This window comes from Pygocentrus nattereri, chromosome 4 (assembly GCF_015220715.1).
Source record: "Pygocentrus nattereri isolate fPygNat1 chromosome 4, fPygNat1.pri, whole genome shotgun sequence".
Taxonomy (NCBI): domain Eukaryota; kingdom Metazoa; phylum Chordata; class Actinopteri; order Characiformes; family Serrasalmidae; genus Pygocentrus; species Pygocentrus nattereri.
The window spans coordinates 21,800,061-21,820,630 of NC_051214.1; the positions used below are offsets into that span (position 1 = coordinate 21,800,061).

Below are 20,570 nucleotides of genomic sequence, written 5' to 3' on the forward strand. Positions count from 1 at the left end.
TAATCTTAATTAAACGTCTCGGACATCTGGTTGTAGTCACCACCACTGTGAACAGTTAGTTTTGGCCCTGCAAGCTGATTGGTTGAGAAGCGTAACCGTGCTGTTATTTCGCCATAATATCACAGGTTTTTCACATTGTATCACTCCGCTGAGACGCCGTTGCTAAGCAACGAGTTTGACAGCTGTAGAAGACGCTCAAGCCATTTGAATGTTTTTACTTTCTGCACACTCCGTCTCGGGTTCTATTGCTTAAGTATAGAATCCTTGGGCATCTTTTCATACGTGGACATCAGAGCCGTTTTTCTGAGAACATGCTAGCTAACTGGCATGCTGCCTAACTAGCAGTCTGCAGCAGAAAGAAACCTTTGACTGCACTTGGGGTTTAAACTGATATTACTGTCTCAAATTGGAAGAGTCTCGCTGCTTCACAATCTTCAGTGAGTCCAGTGTGCAGAGCTGCCAGCTGTGTGACAGACTATCGTTTAGCTTTATAAACAGGCGTTCTTACGCAAGTGCATGGGTTTATAAAAGTAGTTATCAGGTTGGTTATTTGAGTGACTTCTCTGTTTTTGAAAATTTGAATGTATTAAATATTATGGAAATATTTATCCTGTATTGTAAATGTCCTAGTGTCATATTTCTGGCATATTGCCCACTTCGTGTTTGTGTTTGTCTGACCACAGACAGCAAAGACGAGCTCATGAGTCCGACTTCCCCTGGGAATGGGGTCATTGCTCCACCTAAAAAGGTCAAAGGGGTAGGTTTTGGAGATATTTTCCGGGAAGGCTCGGTGAAGCTGAGAGTGCGACTGCCGTCAGAGTCTGAGGAGAAGAATGAAAAGGTAAGCTTAGTTTAATTTCACTGCACTGCTTACACGCCAACACTCAAAACAATACTGTGCACTTAACAGCAGGTAAAACTCTAAAATACAGTTACAATTTTAGAGCTTGTTTACATCTCACAAAAAGTCAAGGAGCTTTTATTGTCATTCCATCTATGTGCAAATACAGTGGAGCGAAGTTACGTTCCTCCAAGACCAACATGGTGGAACATGGAGCAAAATAATACACTACAAACTGCAAACGTGCAGACGTAAGTGCGCAAATGTTAAATTAGAAACAATATAATAAATTAAACACACAGACACAGTAAACAGACAGGACAGTGCAGCGCCAACACAGCACTCATTTCTGAACATGAGGTAGTGAGAATAAGGTGCAGAGATATTTAACATGCTATGCTATGTAGGTATACTTGGACAGATTGACATGTGAGCACAGCAGTTAATGAGGTGGAAATATACAGTACTTGAGTAGAATACAGTATTGGCAGCAATGTTTCAGATAGCACAATAACAGGAGTTTCTTATCCGGATGATATTTGGATGTACTTTGGCTGTGTTCCATTAACACTATTCATTAATTTGTGTCCTGATGAGGTCCAGTTTTCCACCTCAATGTACATAATTTTTTCATTCTGGTAACCAAACTGGTAAACATAGTTTCTCGCCTGTTACTACCAGTGTATTATATACTGTCAATCAGTGGTGGACAGTAACTAAGTAAATGTAATTAGTTTCTGTACTTAAGTATTTTTTCGTGTATCTGTACTGAAGTTTTTCCATTCTGGGCGACTTTTTACTTTCACTCCACTGCATTTCAGAGTCTAATATCTGACTTTTTCCTCCACTACATTTTGAGAAATCTGTCGTTCCTTTTGGTTTCTGTGTGTATAAAAACGTAACATGTCAAAACGAAAGAAGCGCAAAGCAAGAGCACCAATCAGGGCACAGCGGTCACTTTGTTTAGAGCTTGTTTTGACCTGTTGGTCATACCGACCCAGTGCAGCACACGGTTCAACATCAGAGCAGCAGCGTAAAATTTTGGGAGAGTCTGTTCAACATAAATGATGAACTAACCTAACTTTGTGTAAATAGAGCACAATATAGAAATATGTCCACATATGCAGTCGTGACTGACGCGGCTTTTTTCTGAATTTATACAAACACCATTTCATTTTATAGTAAATTAGTTTGGGCTGGTTTATGTTTATGAACAGAGACCTACAGATCAACATAGTAAAGGAGCTCATTTGTGATCCTGAGTTTAAAGCCAGTTTTTATTAAACTTAAACTTGGAACTAAGTTGTAAATAAATCTTAAACTGAAACTTTGCTTGTTTGTAAAAAGTGATTTCAGAGCCACTCGGTTCTCCCTGATGGAAACTGTTTACCTTCAGCTTTTTGTGCTTATGATCATTTTAATAGACGTCAGCGTCACTAATTAATGACGTTCTATTAAAAGACAGAGAGACACTGGAGGATTTTCACCTGAAATGAGTTCATGAAGCGAGTCTTGTTATAAAATGATAACAGGACATCAGAGCCATAATTACTCTTTTAGTACTTTTACTTTATACTTAAGTACATTTGAAGGCAAATACTTTAATACCTTTACTCAAGTGGAGGTCTAAAGGGAGGAACTTCTACTTTTACTGGAGTAATATTTTACCTTGGGTGTCTCTGCTTTAACTCAAGTACATGGTTTGTGTACTTTGTTCACCACTGCTGTCAAAACTTCACTACTGCCCAGAGGACATGGAAGAAAAGTGAAGGTTTATGTTACTGTATGCAGATAAAGTAAGCGCATTCCATTTACAGTTTTCTTAGTTTGTGTTGAATTGTTTGAGGGATCCGATCACAGTCTGATAACAATGCATCCTGGGTGCATTTAAACAGACTTTTATGGGGTCAGATTGAGTGGTGCACAGTGTAAACAGCCGCATAGTGGCTACAATGTTCTAGACTACATTTCCTCAATAGGAACTTTTTGCAGTACAAAAACTGGCCTGTCAGTCTCTGGAATTTAACGCAGTCACACCATCTACTATAGATGTGTTTTGAGTCAAATGTGTTTTCTTTTCTTGTACTAGATACAGGGAACACAACTTGAAATTAAACTGTGTGGTAATAATTTAGATAATTTAGAACCACTTTGCCAACTGTATTTTGCACACTGTGAAATTAGACCTCTACATTTAACCCATCCGTGCAGTGAAACACCCACGTATATATGCACACTAGTGAACACGCACACTAGGGGGCAGTGAGCACACTTGCCCGGAGCGGAGGGCAGCCCTATCCACGGCGCCCAGGGAGCAACTGGGGGTTAGACTCCAGCCCACGACTACCCCTGGTAATCAACCATGCCCTGTATACACTGCAGATAGATGCAGAAAACACTGGAGTATTCTTTAAAGGGCCCAGATAAAGGGCATGTCTCTCATTTTTATATTTTTCTTTCATTTTTGGATTTTTCCCCTGCAGGAAAAATATTTTGCAGTATCTTTTTATCCCTTAGAATTTAACCTACTGTGTTTGTTACTGTGCCTTTAAAAGTAACTACATACCACTACTTTCAGCTAACTCCACCCCTGGCTCAACTTTTTAAAAATGCTCAAAAATGAGAGGGCACTGCATTGATCTGAACGACAGAACATTCCCTTCAGGAACTCCATTCCCAACAGGTCCACGTTTGAGTCCTGATTTCTTAGACGCACTGAATTCCAAATGAATACATTGGGTTTCTTTGAACGCTTTCTATCTAAGTTTCATTCAGTTTGACATCAAGGTCGCAGACTGCATTACCAGTCAGCCAGGTTTGCTACAGCTGCCCTAAAACCTTATGTTCTGCAAGCTGTTCATGTTACTTACCGGTGTTACAGAAAAAATCATTGATGCGCGCCCTAGGGTTTGAGTTGCGAAGGGAAACTTGAATCAGATGTAACACCAGCAGCTTTTTATGGAGACTTTTAAGAATCCTCACTTAATCGGTACAGACAGCTGACATTTATGACTGGCTTTCATATTTATGAGTGTGGTACGAGTAGGGCGTCATCAGAGTGTGGTAATGTTGTTTGTCTGATTTGCATACTGACTGAAATACCAAGACACATCAGCCACGCCTGTAGCTGAGTTGAACCAGAGGAGCGCTGCAGAGGCGGAACTGACCATGAAAAAAATATTTTTACAGTTTGGAAACTGTAAAAACAGTTTCGCTTAAAACAGTTTGGGTTTTAAGCGAGTCTGGTATGTTTTAATATTCCAGAACAGTGCATTTTAGCTGTTATTGAAAAAAAAAAAGGTCTTAGGGTGTAGTTACTCTAAGGTTGATATATATGTAAGTGGTCTTTGTTCTGATTGGCTGCTCTGTATTGAGCTGCATTCAAAAAGCAGTCCAAGCTGAAACACTCCTTTTAACTTCACCATGAATGGGTGGGGCTAAACCTGTGCAGGCTGAATAGGCGGCTATATATAACTGCATTGTTTTTGTGACAAATGGGGTTTTCAACATAGGCTGTTTTTGCAGCTTAGTTTCCATATATAGACTGTGGAGTGTAGGGTACGTTTTAAATTTTTTAAAACATTTACATACCACATCAAAGGCTTTTTATTTTAAGAAAGCATGGAAAAGTCAGTTTTCCACAACAACTGCCAATGCAGTTTAGTGCTTGATGGTCATATAATCTCTTCTATCCTGAGAGCTGCTTACTCCATATAACTGGGTGCTGGAGCAGGGAAGAGTAATTACAGGTGCAGCTGCATTACTAGAAGCCGTGCCAATGTTTGCTCAGATCCTGGGAGTACAGTAAGGTAGCCGGTTCCATTGTGATCCCTTCCTTTTGCAACGCCGCCTCATTTCTGGAGATTATTGTTAAAGGTTGCTATTTCCCATCTCTCAAGCATGACCCACTTTTTTCCTCCCTTTTTTCTGGCTTGCACATGTGGCTGCACTTCTGGAGCAGAATGCCTATTTTTAAGAGTGTTTTTTTTTTCTATGTGCACCAGACCAAACTTCAGCTCCAGTGTTGTATTTGTGAGTTGTATAGCAGCGTCAAGTAAACACATCCGCTTAGAAGCAACGTGCCAATAACAGTTATGTTAACAGACCTCGTCAAAATGAGTCAGAAGTGGTGGACTGGCAGCATGCCTGAAAGGTGAAGCAAAAAAAAAAAACAAAAGGAAAACGGTTTTGTACTTTTTTTTTTTTTTTTTTTTTTTTCCTCATGAAATCAAGATTTGTATTCACAGACCACCTCACGTTTAGGTAGCTGATTCAAACCTGTCCTTAATGTGAACGAACCGGCGTCCTGAAATGAGCCTCATGAGCTCATCCTACTCAGTAACATCACGTGACTGAATCAGTTTAACTAATAATGGAGGCTGAAGAATGACATTTTGTTCCAGTGTGGACAAGTTATGTCAAGGAGTGACCATAAAGACCGCTTGACTTGCCTTGAATTTTCTGGGAAATGGCAAGGCCAAGTGGACAGTGGTATGGTAAAACTGATATTGAAACAAGCAGCTGGTGTCTCGAGATGCTGTAGGTTAAAAATGAACTATTAGTAACTTAAATAATAAGTATAGATAAAAGAAATGCGTATTCTTTTTTGTGGACAGTTTAAACTTCAAAAACTGGCAAATAGATAGTGGACTTCTTTCAGAGAGCTCCATTTTACACCTACTGATTAAATGGCAGTGCCTATTTGTTAGTAATGGTGTCAGTGGAGGACTCATGGGTAAAGCAATATATGAATAAATGGTGAACTCTCCTTCTTAAACAATGAACTCCCAGTGGTGGATGAAGTACACAAATCATGTACTCGAGTTAAAGTAAAGACAACCAAGGTAAAATATTACTCCAGTAAAAGCTCCTCCCTTTAGACCTCCACTTGAGTAAACGTACTAAAGTATTTGCCTTCAAATGTACTTAAGTATAAAGTAAAAGTAGTAAAAGATTAATTATGGCTCTGATGTCCTGTTATCATTTTATAACAAGACTCGCTTCATGAACTCATTTTATTTATTAGCAACTTAGTTCCAAGTTTAAGTTTAATAAAAACTGGCTTTAAACTCAGGATCACAAATGAGTTTCCTTTAATATATTGATCTTTACACAAAGTTAGGTTAGTTCATCATTTATGTTGAACAGACTCTCCCAAAATTTTACGCTGCTGACGTTGAACCGTGTGCTGCACTGGGTCGGTATGACCAGCAGGTCAAAACAAGCTCTAAACAAAGTGACCGCTGTGCCCTGATTGGTGCTCTTGCTTTGCACTTCTTTTGTTTTGACATGTTACATTTTTATACACACAGAAACCAAAAGGAACGACAGATTTCTCAAAATGTAGTGGAGGAAAAAGTCAGATATTAGACTCTGAAATGTAGTGGAGTGAAAGTAAAAAATGGAAATACCTCAGTAAAGTACAGATACAATAAAAATACTACTTATGTACCACCACTGTGAACTCCTTTTTTTCTGATCTTTCTTTGTTCCCTTCAAAGTACGTGAAAGTTTAATGTATGGTTTTGTCTAATCCTGACCCCTCTGGTCTGAACATGGCACCCCATGGTATGACTCACTTAGTGTATATGACTGCATGCATGTGCGTGTCTTTGTCGCTGCCATGGCTTTAAACCCATCTATGCTTCTGCCTCATTTCAGCCGATCCCATCATTACCATCTGCTGCTAAGCCTACCCACTTGAGCACGCCAGATGCTCAGAAAGTGGAGAAAGATGGGGAAAGCAAAGGAAAGGGTAAGTGTCTGGCCTGCATGCTATCGTACTACCATCAAAGTACACATTTATACTTTCAGAGCTCAAATTGCTTGGTTATAGGCAAAAATTAGGCAATTACAATCAGAATTATTTAGGAAGAAAACATTGTTATTTAACATACTCAAGTACTCAGTTTAGCACTCCAGGTGCCAGTATTCAAATATTGTTATCAGTATTTGGGAATTTGCTACATTCCAGTACAGGAAGAAAATATGCAAGCCATCTGTTTTGTGAAGTGCTCAGCTTTACGGTAAAACATGACAGTTTCCTTGTATTTTTGAGTGTGTGTATATTATTCTATGTATATTGTATTACCGGTGTATTATCTCATTATAAAGTTTAAAAACTCACTGGTAAAAAAAAAGGTGATAATACAAGGAACAAAGTTAAATATGGCATTTTTCTCCAAAAAAGGCATAACATTATGACCACCTCCTTGTTTCTACACTCATTGTCCATTTTGTCAGCTCCACTTATACACTGCTCAAAAAAATAAAGGGAACACTCAAATAACACATCCTAGATCTGAATGAATGAAATATTCTCATTGAATACTTTGTTCTGTACAAAGTTGAATGTGCTTACAACAAAATTACACAGAAATCATGAATGGAAATCAAATTTATTAACCAATGGAGGCCTGGATTTGGAGTCACACACAAAATTAAAGTGGAAAAACACACGACAGGCTGATCCAACTTTGATGTAATGTCCTTAAAACAAGTCAAAATGAGGCTCAGTATTGTGTGTGGCCTCCACGTGCCTGTATGACCTCCCTACAACGCCTGGGCATGCTCCTGATGAGGTGGTGGATGGTCTCCTGAGGGATCTCCTCCCAGACCTGGACTAAAGCATCCGCCAACTCCTGGACAGTCTGTGGTGCAACGTGGCGTTGGTGGATGGAGCGAGAGATGATGTCCCAGATGTGCTCAATCGGATTCAGGTCTGGGGAGCGGGCGGGCCAGTCCATAGCTTCAATGCCTTCATCTTGCAGGAACTGCTGACACACTCCAGCCACATGAGGTCTAGCTTTGTCCTGCATTAGGAGGAACCCAGGGCCAACCGCACCAGCATATGGTCTCACAAGGGGTCTGAGGATCTCATCTCGGTACCTAATGGCAGTCAGGCTACCTCTGGCGAGCACATGGAGGGCTGTGCGGCGCTCCAAAGAAATGCCACCCCACACCATTACTGACCCACTGCCAAACCGGTCATGCTGTTGGATGCTGCAGACAGCAGATTGCTCTCCACGGCGCCTCCAGACTCTGTCACGTCTGTCACATGTGCTCAATGTGATCCTGCTTTCATCTGTGGAGAGCACAAGGGCGCCAGTGGCAAATTTGCCAATCCTGGTGTTCTCTGGCAAATGCCAAGCGTCCTGCACAGTGTTGGGCTGTGAGCACAACCCCCATCTGTGGACATCGGGCCCTCATACCATCCTCATGGAGTCGGTTTCTAACCGTTTGTGCAGACACATGCACATTTGTGGCCTGCTGGAGGTCATTTTGCAGGGCTCTGGCAGTGCTCCTCCTGTTCCTCCTTGCACAAAGGTGGAGGTAGCGGTAATGCTGCTGAGTTGTTGCCCTCCTACGGCCTCCTCCACGTCTTCTGGTGTACTGGCCTGTCTCCTGGTAGTGCGTCCAGCCTCTGGACACTATGCTGACAGACACAGCAAACCTTCTTGCCACAGCTTGCATTGATGTGCCATCCTGGATGAGCTGCACTACCTGAGCCACTTGTGTGGGTTGTAGAGTCCGTCTCATGCTACCACGAGTGTGGAAGCACCACCAACGTTCAAAAGTAACCAAAACATCAGGCAGAAAGCAGAAAGGTACTGAGAAGTGGTCTGTGGTCTCCACCTGCGGAACCACTCATTTATTGAATGTGTTTTGCTAATTGCCAACAATTTCCACCTGTTGTCTATTCCATTTGCACAACAGCTGTGAAATTGATTGTCAATCAGTGTTGCTTCCTAAATGGACAGTTTGATTTCACAGAAGTTTGATTTACTTGGAGTTATACTGTGTTGTTTAAGTGTTCCCTTTATTTTTTTGAGCAGTGTATATAGGTGCCCTTTGTAGTTCTACAGTTACAGACTGTCGTCCATCTGTTTCTCTGATACTTTGTTAGCCCCCTCTTACCCTGTTCTTCCTGGTCAGGACCCCCATGGACCCTCACAGAGCAAGTTCTTTTTGAGTGGTGGGTCATTCTCAGCACTGCAGTAACACTGACGTGGTGGTGATGTGTTAGTGTGTGTTGCGCTGGTCTGAGTGGATCAGATACAGCAGTGCTGCTGGAGTTTTTAAACACCTCAGTGTCACAGCTGGACTGAAAATAGTCCACCAACCAAAAAGATCCAGCCAACAGCGTCCTGTGGGCAGCGTCCTGTGACCACTGATGAAGGACTAGAGGATGACCAACACAAACTGTGCAGCAGCAGATGAACTATCGTCTCTGACTTTACATCTACATCAAGGTAGACCGACAAGATTGGAGTGTCTAACAGAGTGAACAGTGAGTGGACACAGTGTTTAAAAACTCCAGCAGCACTGCTGTGTCTGATCCACTCATACCAGCGCAACACACACACACCACCACATCAGTGCTACTGCAGTGCTGACAATGATCCACCACCCAAATAGTACCTGCTCTGTGAGGGTCCATGAGGGTCCTGACCACTGAAGAACAGGGTAAAAGGGGGCTAACAAAGTATCAGAGGAACAGATGAACTACAGTCTGTAACTGTAGAACTACAAAGTGCACCTATACAGTAAGTGGAGCTGATAAAATGGACAGTGAGTTTAGAAACACGGTGGTCATAATGTTACGCCTGATCTTTGTATATTATCCAGTTTGATTATATATGACATGCTAATGTGTTAATCCTTCTTGTTTACAGTAAAGGAATACTGCAAGGCCACCTTTAATTATGAGGCTATGAATCAGGATGAGCTGGACTTTAAGGAAGGTGACATCATTCATTTACTGAGTAAGGTGAGTTGAACAGATTGACTAACCTCTGAGAGGCTCTGACAACACAGGAGATATTACAACCCCAATTCCATAAAAGTTGGGACGCTGTGCAGAATGTAAGCAAAGATAGAATGCAGTGATGTGCAAATCATGTAAACCATGTTTTCAAAGGAAAATACTACAAAGACAACATATCAAATATTGAAACTGAGAGATTTTATTGTTTTTGAAAAACATGCCCATTTTGAATTTGATGCAGTGATTTCCACTTTAGAATCATGTCTATTTTTAATGCCTGGGGGCCCAAAGATCACAGCCAGCAAGTACTGTTTTTTGGCCCTGTCTCTTAAATTCAGAGATTTTTCTCTGAATCTTCTAGTGTCCGTATGTACCGTAGATGATGAAAAGCAGAAGCTCTTCGCCATTTTATATTGACAGACGTTATTCCTGCGTTGTTGCACTATTTGGTCATACAGTCTTTTACAGAGTGTTGAACCCCTCCTCATGTTTTCTTCTGGAAGACTCCGGCTCTCTGAGATGCTGTTTTACAAATCATGTTACTGACCTGTTGCCAATTAACCACCAGGTTTTTTTTTTTTGGCAGCATTACACAAATTTCTCAGCCTATTGTTGGCAACAAATTCAAAATGAGCATTTTGAGTATTTTTCAAAAAACAATACAATTTTTCAGTTTCAGCATTTGATTTGTTGTCTTTGTACTATTTTCAGTGAGATGGAGGGTTTAAATGATTTGCACATCATTGCATTTTGTTTTTATTTACATTTTGCAAAAGGTCCCAACTTTTTTGGAAATGGGGTTGTAAATATTACTTGGGCTACAATTTTGCCTATTCTCCAGGGCATAGCAGCAGATCTTCTGCATTCCTCTTGAAAATGCTATTTTAATTATGACGAAAGGTGCAAAAACAAAGGAGCAGATTATTTTTATTTACATTGTTATGCAATGGACATTTTATCATTACTTCTTTGTTGGCCATCTGTGGGCTGCTGTGTGAAGTAGCTAAATGATGTTGCCACTCAGTGTCACTACATGCTGCTCTGTTGTGAAGCCAAATCCTGATGACTGCTAGTAGCCACAGTAAGCTCAGACTTGCTTGTGTAAGCATGGTTTTGAGTGGACGGGAGGGCAGCAGTCTTCTCCAGTAGCATCAAACAGTAGCAGAAGGATCTGAGTTGGGAGGAAGATGAAGTTCTTTGTAATGCTGTGCTTCCTGTCAGTGTAAACTTTCTCAGACTTCTTTTTCTTCATGTCTTCTGTGATGATGGAAAGCATTGGTGGTCCATTGGTAGGCAGCCATGCAGTGAGTGGATTATTATTGGCATTGCAGTTCTAAGTCCTACAGGTGTGACATATTAGATATTTGTAAATCAATTGTCAGTAAAAGAAAACAAGCTTGTTCCAGTCTAATTATTTACACTTTAACTCCACCTTGTGGTCAGCGCTGGTACAACAGCTCCAATTCCAGCTTAATAGTACATTTGGAATGTCTAGGTGTGCTAATCAGAGAGATTCAATGTGTTGTTTTGTTGTCATCACTTTTCAGGTGGCATGTTGTTTAATCTACAGTTGATAAACAGTGTGCCAGCCTGAGATGTTTGCTAACTTGCTCTGTTTGACTGTTTTAGGACACAGGGGAGCCTGGCTGGTGGAAAGGAGAACTAAATGGCAAACAGGGAGTGTTTCCTGACAACTTCGTGATGCTGATTCCAGAGACAGACAAAGAGGTAAAGTGCTAATAATGAGTGCGTCACCATATGCTCTCTATGTTCTCTTTTGACAGCTAATTAGCCTGCCTATGCTGGGCTTATTTGTCTTTATTATCCTTTAACCTATATAGTGCTTACCTGGTTGGATGCTCTGCTTGAAATGAGCGTCATTCACTTTCACTGGGCAGTAGTTCGCAGTATTGTCCTGTTCCATTAATTGTTTTTGAAGGTGTTCACTGCTGTGTAATTTTCTCCCGGCAGAAAACACTGACCATTGTATTTTGCTTCTAGTTTTGAAGAGTATTTAAAAAGTGTCTTTCATGTTGTTTAGGCACTTGTATTCAGAGGCTCTGTTAAGCAGTCTCCAAAACAAGAACCCGAAGAAGTAAGGAAGCTCTTTTTGTTTTACTGTTTGATTTACGTTAATTTGGCTTACCAGAAGTGTGTAAACTAAATGTTTTCCATAGGAATGTACTGTTGTGGAATTGCTAAGCTAATACGATAACTAGGATTAAGTGCTGTACACTTTCTCTAAATAATACTGAGGTAAATGTTGGACATTCACAGAACATGTTAGATTCTTGCTGACTGAAGCTACACTGACACAAGTTTAGATGATGAGGACTTAAATCTAAGGAAATTGAACAACTGGTGTTGGAGCGACAGCAAAAATCTAAAATGAATCCTTTGTGTTTAAATGTGTAGCCTACTGGCTAACTTAACATTTAGTGTACCAAGCAGGCTACAAATCTAAACAGTGCCAATTAGCTCACATGCCACCAATTAGTAAGGCCCCTCACCACCAGTCAGTGAGCTCACACGCCACCAATTAGTAAGGCCCCTCACCACCAGTCAGTGAGCTCACCTGCCACCAGTTAGTAAGGCCCCTCACCATTAGTCAGTGAGCTCACATGCCACCAATTAGTAAGGCCCCTCACCACCAGTCAGTGAGCTCACACGCCACCAATTAGTAAGGCCCCTCACCACCAGTCAGTGAGCTCACATGCCACCAGTTAGTAAGGCCCCTCACCACCAGTCAGTGAGCTCACATGCCACCAATTAGTAAGGCCCCTCACCACCAGTCAGTGAGCTCACACGCCGCCAATTTGTAAGGCCCCTCACCACCAGTCAGTGAGCTCACCTGCCACCAGTTAGTAAGGCCCCTCACCACCAGTCAGTGAGCTCACACGCCACCAATTAGTAAGGCCCCTCACCACCAGTCAGTGAGCTCACCTGCCACCAGTTAGTAAGGCCCCTCACCATTAGTCAGTGAGCTCACCTGCCACCAGTTAGTAAGGCCCCTCACCATTAGTCAGTGAGCTCACATGCCACCAATTAGTAAGGCCCCTCACCACCAGTCAGTGAGCTCACACGCCACCAATTAGTAAGGCCCCTCACCACCAGTCAGTGAGCTCACACGCCACCAATTTGTAAGGCCCCTCACCACCAGTCAGTGAGCTCACCTGCCACCAGTTAGTAAGGCCCCTCACCACCAGTCAGTGAGCTCACACGCCACCAATTAGTAAGGCCCCTCACCACCAGTCAGTGAGCTCACCTGCCACCAGTTAGTAAGGCCCCTCACCATTAGTCAGTGAGCTCACCTGCCACCAGTTAGTAAGGCCCCTCACCATTAGTCAGTGAGCTCACATGCCACCAATTAGTAAGGCCCCTCACCACCAGTCAGTGAGCTCACACGCCACCAATTAGTAAGGCCCCTCACCACCAGTCAGTGAGCTCACACGCCACCAATTAGTAAGGCCCGTCACCACCAGTCAGTGAGCTCACATGCCACCAGTTAGTAAGGCCCCTCACCACCAGTCAGTGAGCTCACATACCACCAATTAGTAAGGCCCCTCACCACCAGTCAGTGAGCTCACACGCCACCAATTTGTAAGGCCCCTCACCACCAGTCAGTGAGCTCACCTGCCACCAGTTAGTAAGGCCCCTCACCATTAGTCAGTGAGCTCACACGCCACCAATTAGTAAGGCCCCTCACCACCAGTCAGTGAGCTCACACGCCACCAATTAGTAAGGCCCCTCACCACCAGTCAGTGAGCTCACCTGCCACCAGTTAGTAAGGCCCCTCACCATTAGTCAGTGAGCTCACCTGCCACCAGTTAGTAAGGCCCCTCACCATTAGTCAGTGAGCTCACATGCCACCAATTAGTAAGGCCCCTCACCACCAGTCAGTGAGCTCACACGCCACCAATTAGTAAGGCCCCTCACCACCAGTCAGTGAGCTCACACGCCACCAATTTGTAAGGCCCCTCACCACCAGTCAGTGAGCTCACCTGCCACCAGTTAGTAAGGCCCCTCACCACCAGTCAGTGAGCTCACACGCCACCAATTAGTAAGGCCCCTCACCACCAGTCAGTGAGCTCACCTGCCACCAGTTAGTAAGGCCCCTCACCATTAGTCAGTGAGCTCACCTGCCACCAGTTAGTAAGGCCCCTCACCATTAGTCAGTGAGCTCACATGCCACCAATTAGTAAGGCCCCTCACCACCAGTCAGTGAGCTCACACGCCACCAATTAGTAAGGCCCCTCACCACCAGTCAGTGAGCTCACACGCCACCAATTAGTAAGGCCCCTCACCACCAGTCAGTGAGCTCACACGCCACCAATTAGTAAGGCCCGTCACCACCAGTCAGTGAGCTCACATGCCACCAGTTAGTAAGGCCCCTCACCACCAGTCAGTGAGCTCACATACCACCAATTAGTAAGGCCCCTCACCACCAGTCAGTGAGCTCACACGCCACCAATTTGTAAGGCCCCTCACCACCAGTCAGTGAGCTCACCTGCCACCAGTTAGTAAGGCCCCTCACCATTAGTCAGTGAGCTCACACGCCACCAATTAGTAAGGCCCCTCACCACCAGTCAGTGAGCTCACACGCCACCAATTAGTAAGGCCCCTCACCACCAGTCAGTGAGCTCACACATCACCAATTAGTAAGGCCCCTCACCACCAGTCAGTGAGCTCACCTGCCACCAATTAGTAAGGCCCCTCACCACCAGTCAGTGAGCTCACCTGCCACCAGTTAGTAAGGCCCCTCACCATTAGTCAGTGAGCTCACATGCCACCAATTAGTAAGGCCCCTCACCACCAGTCAGTGAGCTCACACGCCACCAATTAGTAAGGCCCCTCACCACCAGTCAGTGAGCTCACACGCCACCAATTAGTAAGGCCCCTCACCACCAGTCAGTGAGCTCACACGCCACCAATTAGTAAGGCCCGTCACCACCAGTCAGTGAGCTCACATGCCACCAGTTAGTAAGGCCCCTCACCACCAGTCAGTGAGCTCACATACCACCAATTAGTAAGGCCCCTCACCACCAGTCAGTGAGCTCACACGCCACCAATTTGTAAGGCCCCTCACCACCAGTCAGTGAGCTCACCTGCCACCAGTTAGTAAGGCCCCTCACCATTAGTCAGTGAGCTCACACGCCACCAATTAGTAAGGCCCCTCACCACCAGTCAGTGAGCTCACACGCCACCAATTAGTAAGGCCCCTCACCACCAGTCAGTGAGCTCACACATCACCAATTAGTAAGGCCCCTCACCACCAGTCAGTGAGCTCACCTGCCACCAATTAGTAAGGCCCCTCACCACCAGTCAGTGAGCTCACCTGCCACTAGTTAGTAAGGCCCCTCACCATTAGTCAGTGAGCTCACATGCCACCAATTAGTAAGGCCCCTCACCACCAGTCAGTGAGCTCACCTGCCACCAGTTAGTAAGGCCCCTCACCATTAGTCAGTGAGCTCACATGCCACCAATTAGTAAGGCCCCTCACCACCAGTCAGTGAGCTCACACGCCACCAATTAGTAAGGCCCCTCACCACCAGTCAGTGAGCTCACATGCCACCAATTAGTAAGGCCCCTCACCACCAGTCAGTGAGCTCACATGCCACCAATTAGTAAGGCCCCTCACCACCAGTCAGTGAGCTCACATGCCACCAATTAGTAAGGCCCCTCACCACCAGTCAGTGAGCTCACATGCCACCAATTTGTAAGGCCCCTCACCACCAGTCAGTGAGCTCACCTGCCACCAGTTAGTAAGGCCCCTCACCATTAGTCAGTGAGCTCACATGCCACCAATTAGTAAGGCCCCTCACCACCAGTCAGTGAGCTCACATGCCACCAATTAGTAAGGCCCCTCACCACCAGTCAGTGAGCTCACATGCCACCAATTAGTAAGGCCCCTCACCACCAGTCAGTGAGCTCACATGCCACCAATTTGTAAGGCCCCTCACCACCAGTCAGTGAGCTCACCTGCCACCAGTTAGTAAGGCCCCTCACCATTAGTCAGTGAGCTCACATGCCACCAATTAGTAAGGCCCCTCACCACCAGTCAGTGAGCTCACACGCCACCAATTAGTAAGGCCCCTCACCACCAGTCAGTGAGCTCACATGCCACCAATTAGTAAGGCCCCTCACCACCAGTCAGTGAGCTCACATGCCACCAATTAGTAAGGCCCCTCACCACCAGTCAGTGAGCTCACATGCCACCAATTAGTAAGGCCCCTCACCACCAGTCAGTGAGCTCACATGCCACCAATTAGTAAGGCCCCTCACCACCAGTCAGTGAGCTCACATGCCACCAATTAGTAAGGCCCCTCACCACCAGTCAGTGAGCTCACACGCCACCAATTAGTAAGGCCCCTCACCACCAGTCAGTGAGCTCACACATCACCAATTAGTAAGGCCCCTCACCATCAGTCAGTGAGCTCACACGCCACCAATTAGTAAGGCCCCTCACCATCAGTCAGTGAGCTCACACGCCACCAATTAGTAAGGCCCCTCACCATCAGTCAGTGAGCTCACATGCCACCAATTAGTAAGGCCCCTCACCACCAGTCAGTGAGCTCACATGCCACCAATTAGTAAGGCCCCTCATCACCAGTCAGTGAGCTCCCCTAATAACTTTGTAAATTGCCAGATTGGTTATATTTGGCAGCTTACTAGACAGACGGAACAAAATTTTTAAATACAATTGTAATTTTTAAATCCTGTGGTATATCTTATCCTATATTGTCATACGATCCAGCCCTAATAATAACTGATCATTAACACCCTCTTCTGGCATATAGAGTTATCAGTACCTGATATTGATTTGCATTTTAACATTAGAATCTGACGTGACATTTTTTCTGACACTTTATATGAACACATTTTCAGGGCCGCTTAAAGTGGCTGGTGAATGTAACATTAGCTTTCTGAAGTTCTCACTGGTAAAGCAGTGGCTTTCCTGTGGGGAATCATACCACCAATCCCCACCAATGGGACCGAGGTCTATGTATTAAAGTGAGCTGAAAAGAAAGGAAATGCCCAGCATTAAACACAAAATAATTTAGTCATTAGTTATCGGCAGTAATTTCAGTATTAGTAAAAATGAATTTCTCATTTATCATTGAATAATATAACAGCCATTGGTATAAGTACCCAGTTTTACACACTTACTTTTCTCTGTTTTGTGGCCTCCACTATTGCCTTTTACTTGATTATCATGAGCCATCAGTGATTACTTGTTTCATAGAGGTCCCTGTATCTTGTGATCCACAAATACTTAAAGCCTAGATCTCTAGTTTCGATTTTTTTCAGGTCATTGAGCTCATCCCCAGAGGGGCTTTCCAGCCACCCCATGACAAAACATTGGAGGGACCCGACTTTTGACACTGGCGCTTGTTATTGTTGTTCAGCAGCAAAACTCTATCTAGAGAAGAACTGGGGAGATTGTGTGAGCAGTGGTTTCGCTTCTTCATGTCCTTTAAGCAGCAAGGCTGTGTAAACCCCACCCAACATTCAGAGGGTTCATGAAGTGATACGCTCGGGGGCATAAAGGGTGGCGACTTGCGCCCTAATCAGCCTGAATGTGTGCCTTTGTGCGGCTTTGGCTGTTTTCAGCAGGAATGTGACGAGCCGAAGCTCATGTGATGGCAAATGACGGCATGGCCCACAGTTCACAAAGCCAAGAGAGGCACTCAGCGCTCCAGAAGTGGATGCGGAAAGCAGACAGCCGTACCTCCGGTAGCTCTAAATTAAGGCATGTGACGAAGGAGCTCATAAAAGGAAGTATTGTCTTTAGGGAAACAAGTCAACCGTGGTGTATAAACAGTATTATCGTGAGATAGCTGTGCCAAGGAAATGTGATGGGGATGTTGTTGCTTTACACATCAGACTGAACACATCATAGCTTGGTTGAAGTGAATGGATATTCACTGAGAAACCACCATTGCCGCATTTGTGCTCTGTTAATAATAACATTAATAGCGAAGCGAAGCTGATGATTCAATTCAAATCTCGATACTGGGTTCACAATTCTGTGTTCTCATGATATTTTGAACACTGAAGAAAAGTGATGACTGTATCTATATTATTGAACAGTATACGAAGACTAAAACTTGGAGACTTAAAATTGCTGATGTGGCTTAACATGATTACAAGCTTTGTTGTTCTCAGACAGTGCAATTGCAATGAATGGGCTTACTTAGAGGAATGCAGTATCGACCCATGATGCACATATATTTTTGCATCTTGGTCTATTGTGTCATGAGTTTCTTATTATTAGATATTGTTATGCATTCATAGAAGCATAGGTGCGTCAAGAGAAGTATGCACAAGTGATGAAATAACAAAAATGCTGGAAGTGTATTGATGTAGCATTAAAAAAAACAAAACCGAGATGCTTTTGAAAGTCAGAGAATTGGTTGAAAACCAGTGCTTTTGCCTTCATTCATGTACATCTCATTATATACCATTGCTGTCACACAATTGAGGATAGAGTGCCAAATGTCAATTTATATCAAGTTTTTTGACAGCTTTGATATATAACCAGTGTGTGTGCATTTAGAATTTTTTTTTCTTCAAATAAAACCATGTAAGGTGCTTAAGGAGACCTGTTTTTGAAGGTTAACTGTGACTTTTAATTCTTTCACTTTTTATTCTTCGTTTCACTTTAACCAACAAAGTAAATCTAAAATATTCTTATTGTGCAAAATAGTAAAAACAAAGCAAAACATTACATAGATAAATCCATGTTAATGGTGGTTTTTTTTTTTGTAACACTAGCCCCGCTGGCTTCTTATTTACTCGTTTTTGCCTTGAATTTTCTGTTTCATCTTAAATGGAGAAGCAGTTACATTCTGGCACCTGTGTTGGTGTAGTTTCCCATTTAAGATGGAAATTCGAATAAGAAGCCAAATTCAAATTTCTCATGTCATTTGTTGATTTTCTCACCTCAGATGCGGTCCATGCACCTTTGATCACACACTGCTTGAATTTGGGAAACAGTCATTTACACTGTCGGTACCAGCTGATCCACTGAGGCCTAGTCTGAGGCAGCTGACTGAGATATGTGACTAATTTTAGGCAGTATGAGAGGAAACGGAAGCACTCTTGTGTCCATTTTAGACTACGGCTAACTCCAGAAGACCTTTATGTCTGCTGCCTCAGAGACAAAGCAGATATGCCATGTGCCTATTCCCCAGGCTGCGATGGTGGCCATGAGAGTGGAAGGTAGGGCCTGAATTCTGCTCAACGACAATGGAGAGAGAGAACAGTGAGTGAGTGGGGGATGGTGTGCAAGTCCCAAGCCCTTACATTTGACTTGGGTGGCCTAGCTGTGGAGCTGTGGTCTCGTTGCGGGACCAGAGGCGGCGCCCAGGAGAGCGAGAGAGGGAACGAGAGCCACCCTCCACTCACTTGTGGTTCTCCTCTCACTGCTGTCCTCGCCAGGGTTTGCCCTCGCTCAGAGTTTGGGCTCCGTCTTCATGCCGGCTCTTGCGGCAGTCATCGGGGCCTGGGGGACAGGCGCATGCCATAGTGGACTATTTCAGATGCAGTGGGAGATAATCGAGCAACTGTTGTGTTTTCAATTTAATTTTTAGCATGACAAACATCCTTGACTCAGTCATTTGGCGAAAGGTAGCATGATTTTCACATAGTCATCAGCGCTTATTTATAGCACACCACTATAACAGTTACGATATGGTTTGGGAAACATTGGGAAACCAAATAAACTGGTTTGGTAAACCGAATAAACTGGTATACAAGCCACTAGGACTTCATCTATGCCTGCTTTGTGTGTGTGTGTGTGTATGTGTGCATTTATTTTCTTTATTATCTTAATTTTTTTTTCTTTTTAGTGTTTTTCTTTTCTTTATTGCGTTGTTTTCAAGAAGTAAATTAAAGGTTATTCCAGGTGGCATTGCTGCAGTTAATTTGAGGCATAATCTTGAAACATTTTGACACAAGAGTGTAATATAAGCAGTTTGAAGGTATGGGAAAGAGTTGTTGAAGCAAGGCTAAGGCGAGAGGTTCAGATCAGTGAGCAGCAGTTTGGTTTCATGCCCAGAAAGAGTACCACAGATGCATTTTTTGCGTTGAGAGTGTTGGTAGAGAAGTACAGAGAAGGTCAGAAGGAGCTACATTGTGTCTTTGTGGATCTAGAGAAGGCATATGATAGGGTGCCAAGACAGGAACTGTGGTACTGTATAAGGAAGTCAGGTGTAGCTGAAAAGTATGTTAGGGTGGTGCAGGACATGTATGAGGATAGTGAGACAGTGGTGAGGTGTGCAGTTGGAGTGACAAATGGTTTCAAGGTGAAGGTAGGGTTACATCAGGGATCAGCTTTGAGCCCCTTCTTGTTTGCAATGGTGATGGACAGGTTGACAGATAAGGTCAGGCAGGAGGCTTCATGGACCATGATGATTGCAGATGACATTGTAATCTGTGGTGGGAGTAGAGAGCAGGTGGAAGAGAATCTGGAGAGGTGGAGGTTTGCACTGGAGAGGAGAGGAATGAAGGTCAGTAGAGACAAGACGGAATACATGTGTGTGAATGAGAGGGAGGCAGGTGGAAAGGTGAAGATGCAAGGAGTCGAGGTTGTAAAGGTGGATGACTTCAAATATCAACCATCCAGAGCAATGGACAGTGTAGAAAAGAGGTGAAGAAGAGGGTGCAGGCAGGATGGAGTGGGTGTAGACGGGTGTCAGGGCTGATGTGTGACAGAAGGATAGCAGCAAGAGTGAAAGGGAAGGTCTACAAGACAGTAGTGCGTCCTGCTATGATGTACGGTTTGGAGACTGTGGCTCTGTCTAAAAGACAGGAGGCTGAGCTGGAGGTGGCGGAGGTGAAGATGCTGAGATTTTTGTTGGGAGTGACAAGGATGGACAAGATTAGAAATGAGCAGATCGGAGGGACAGTGAAGGTGGAGCAGTTTGGAGATAAAGCCAGATTGAGATGGTTTGGACATGT

General features: G+C 44.0%; 1 protein-coding gene across 2 annotated transcripts in view; it reads left to right on the top strand.

Annotated features, from left to right (window-relative positions):
• LOC108413527 (CD2-associated protein) overlaps positions 1-20,570 on the top strand; it is a 95,474-nt gene that overhangs the window by 43,975 nt on the left and 30,929 nt on the right. For both annotated transcript variants that reach the window (XM_017686096.2, XM_037537779.1), the window contains 5 exons: positions 684-841; positions 6,503-6,596; positions 9,517-9,611; positions 11,238-11,336; positions 11,650-11,703. In XM_017686096.2, coding sequence (XP_017541585.1) covers positions 684-841; positions 6,503-6,596; positions 9,517-9,611; positions 11,238-11,336; positions 11,650-11,703 — 500 coding nt within the window. The remainder of the gene's footprint in view (positions 1-683; positions 842-6,502; positions 6,597-9,516; positions 9,612-11,237; positions 11,337-11,649; positions 11,704-20,570) is intronic.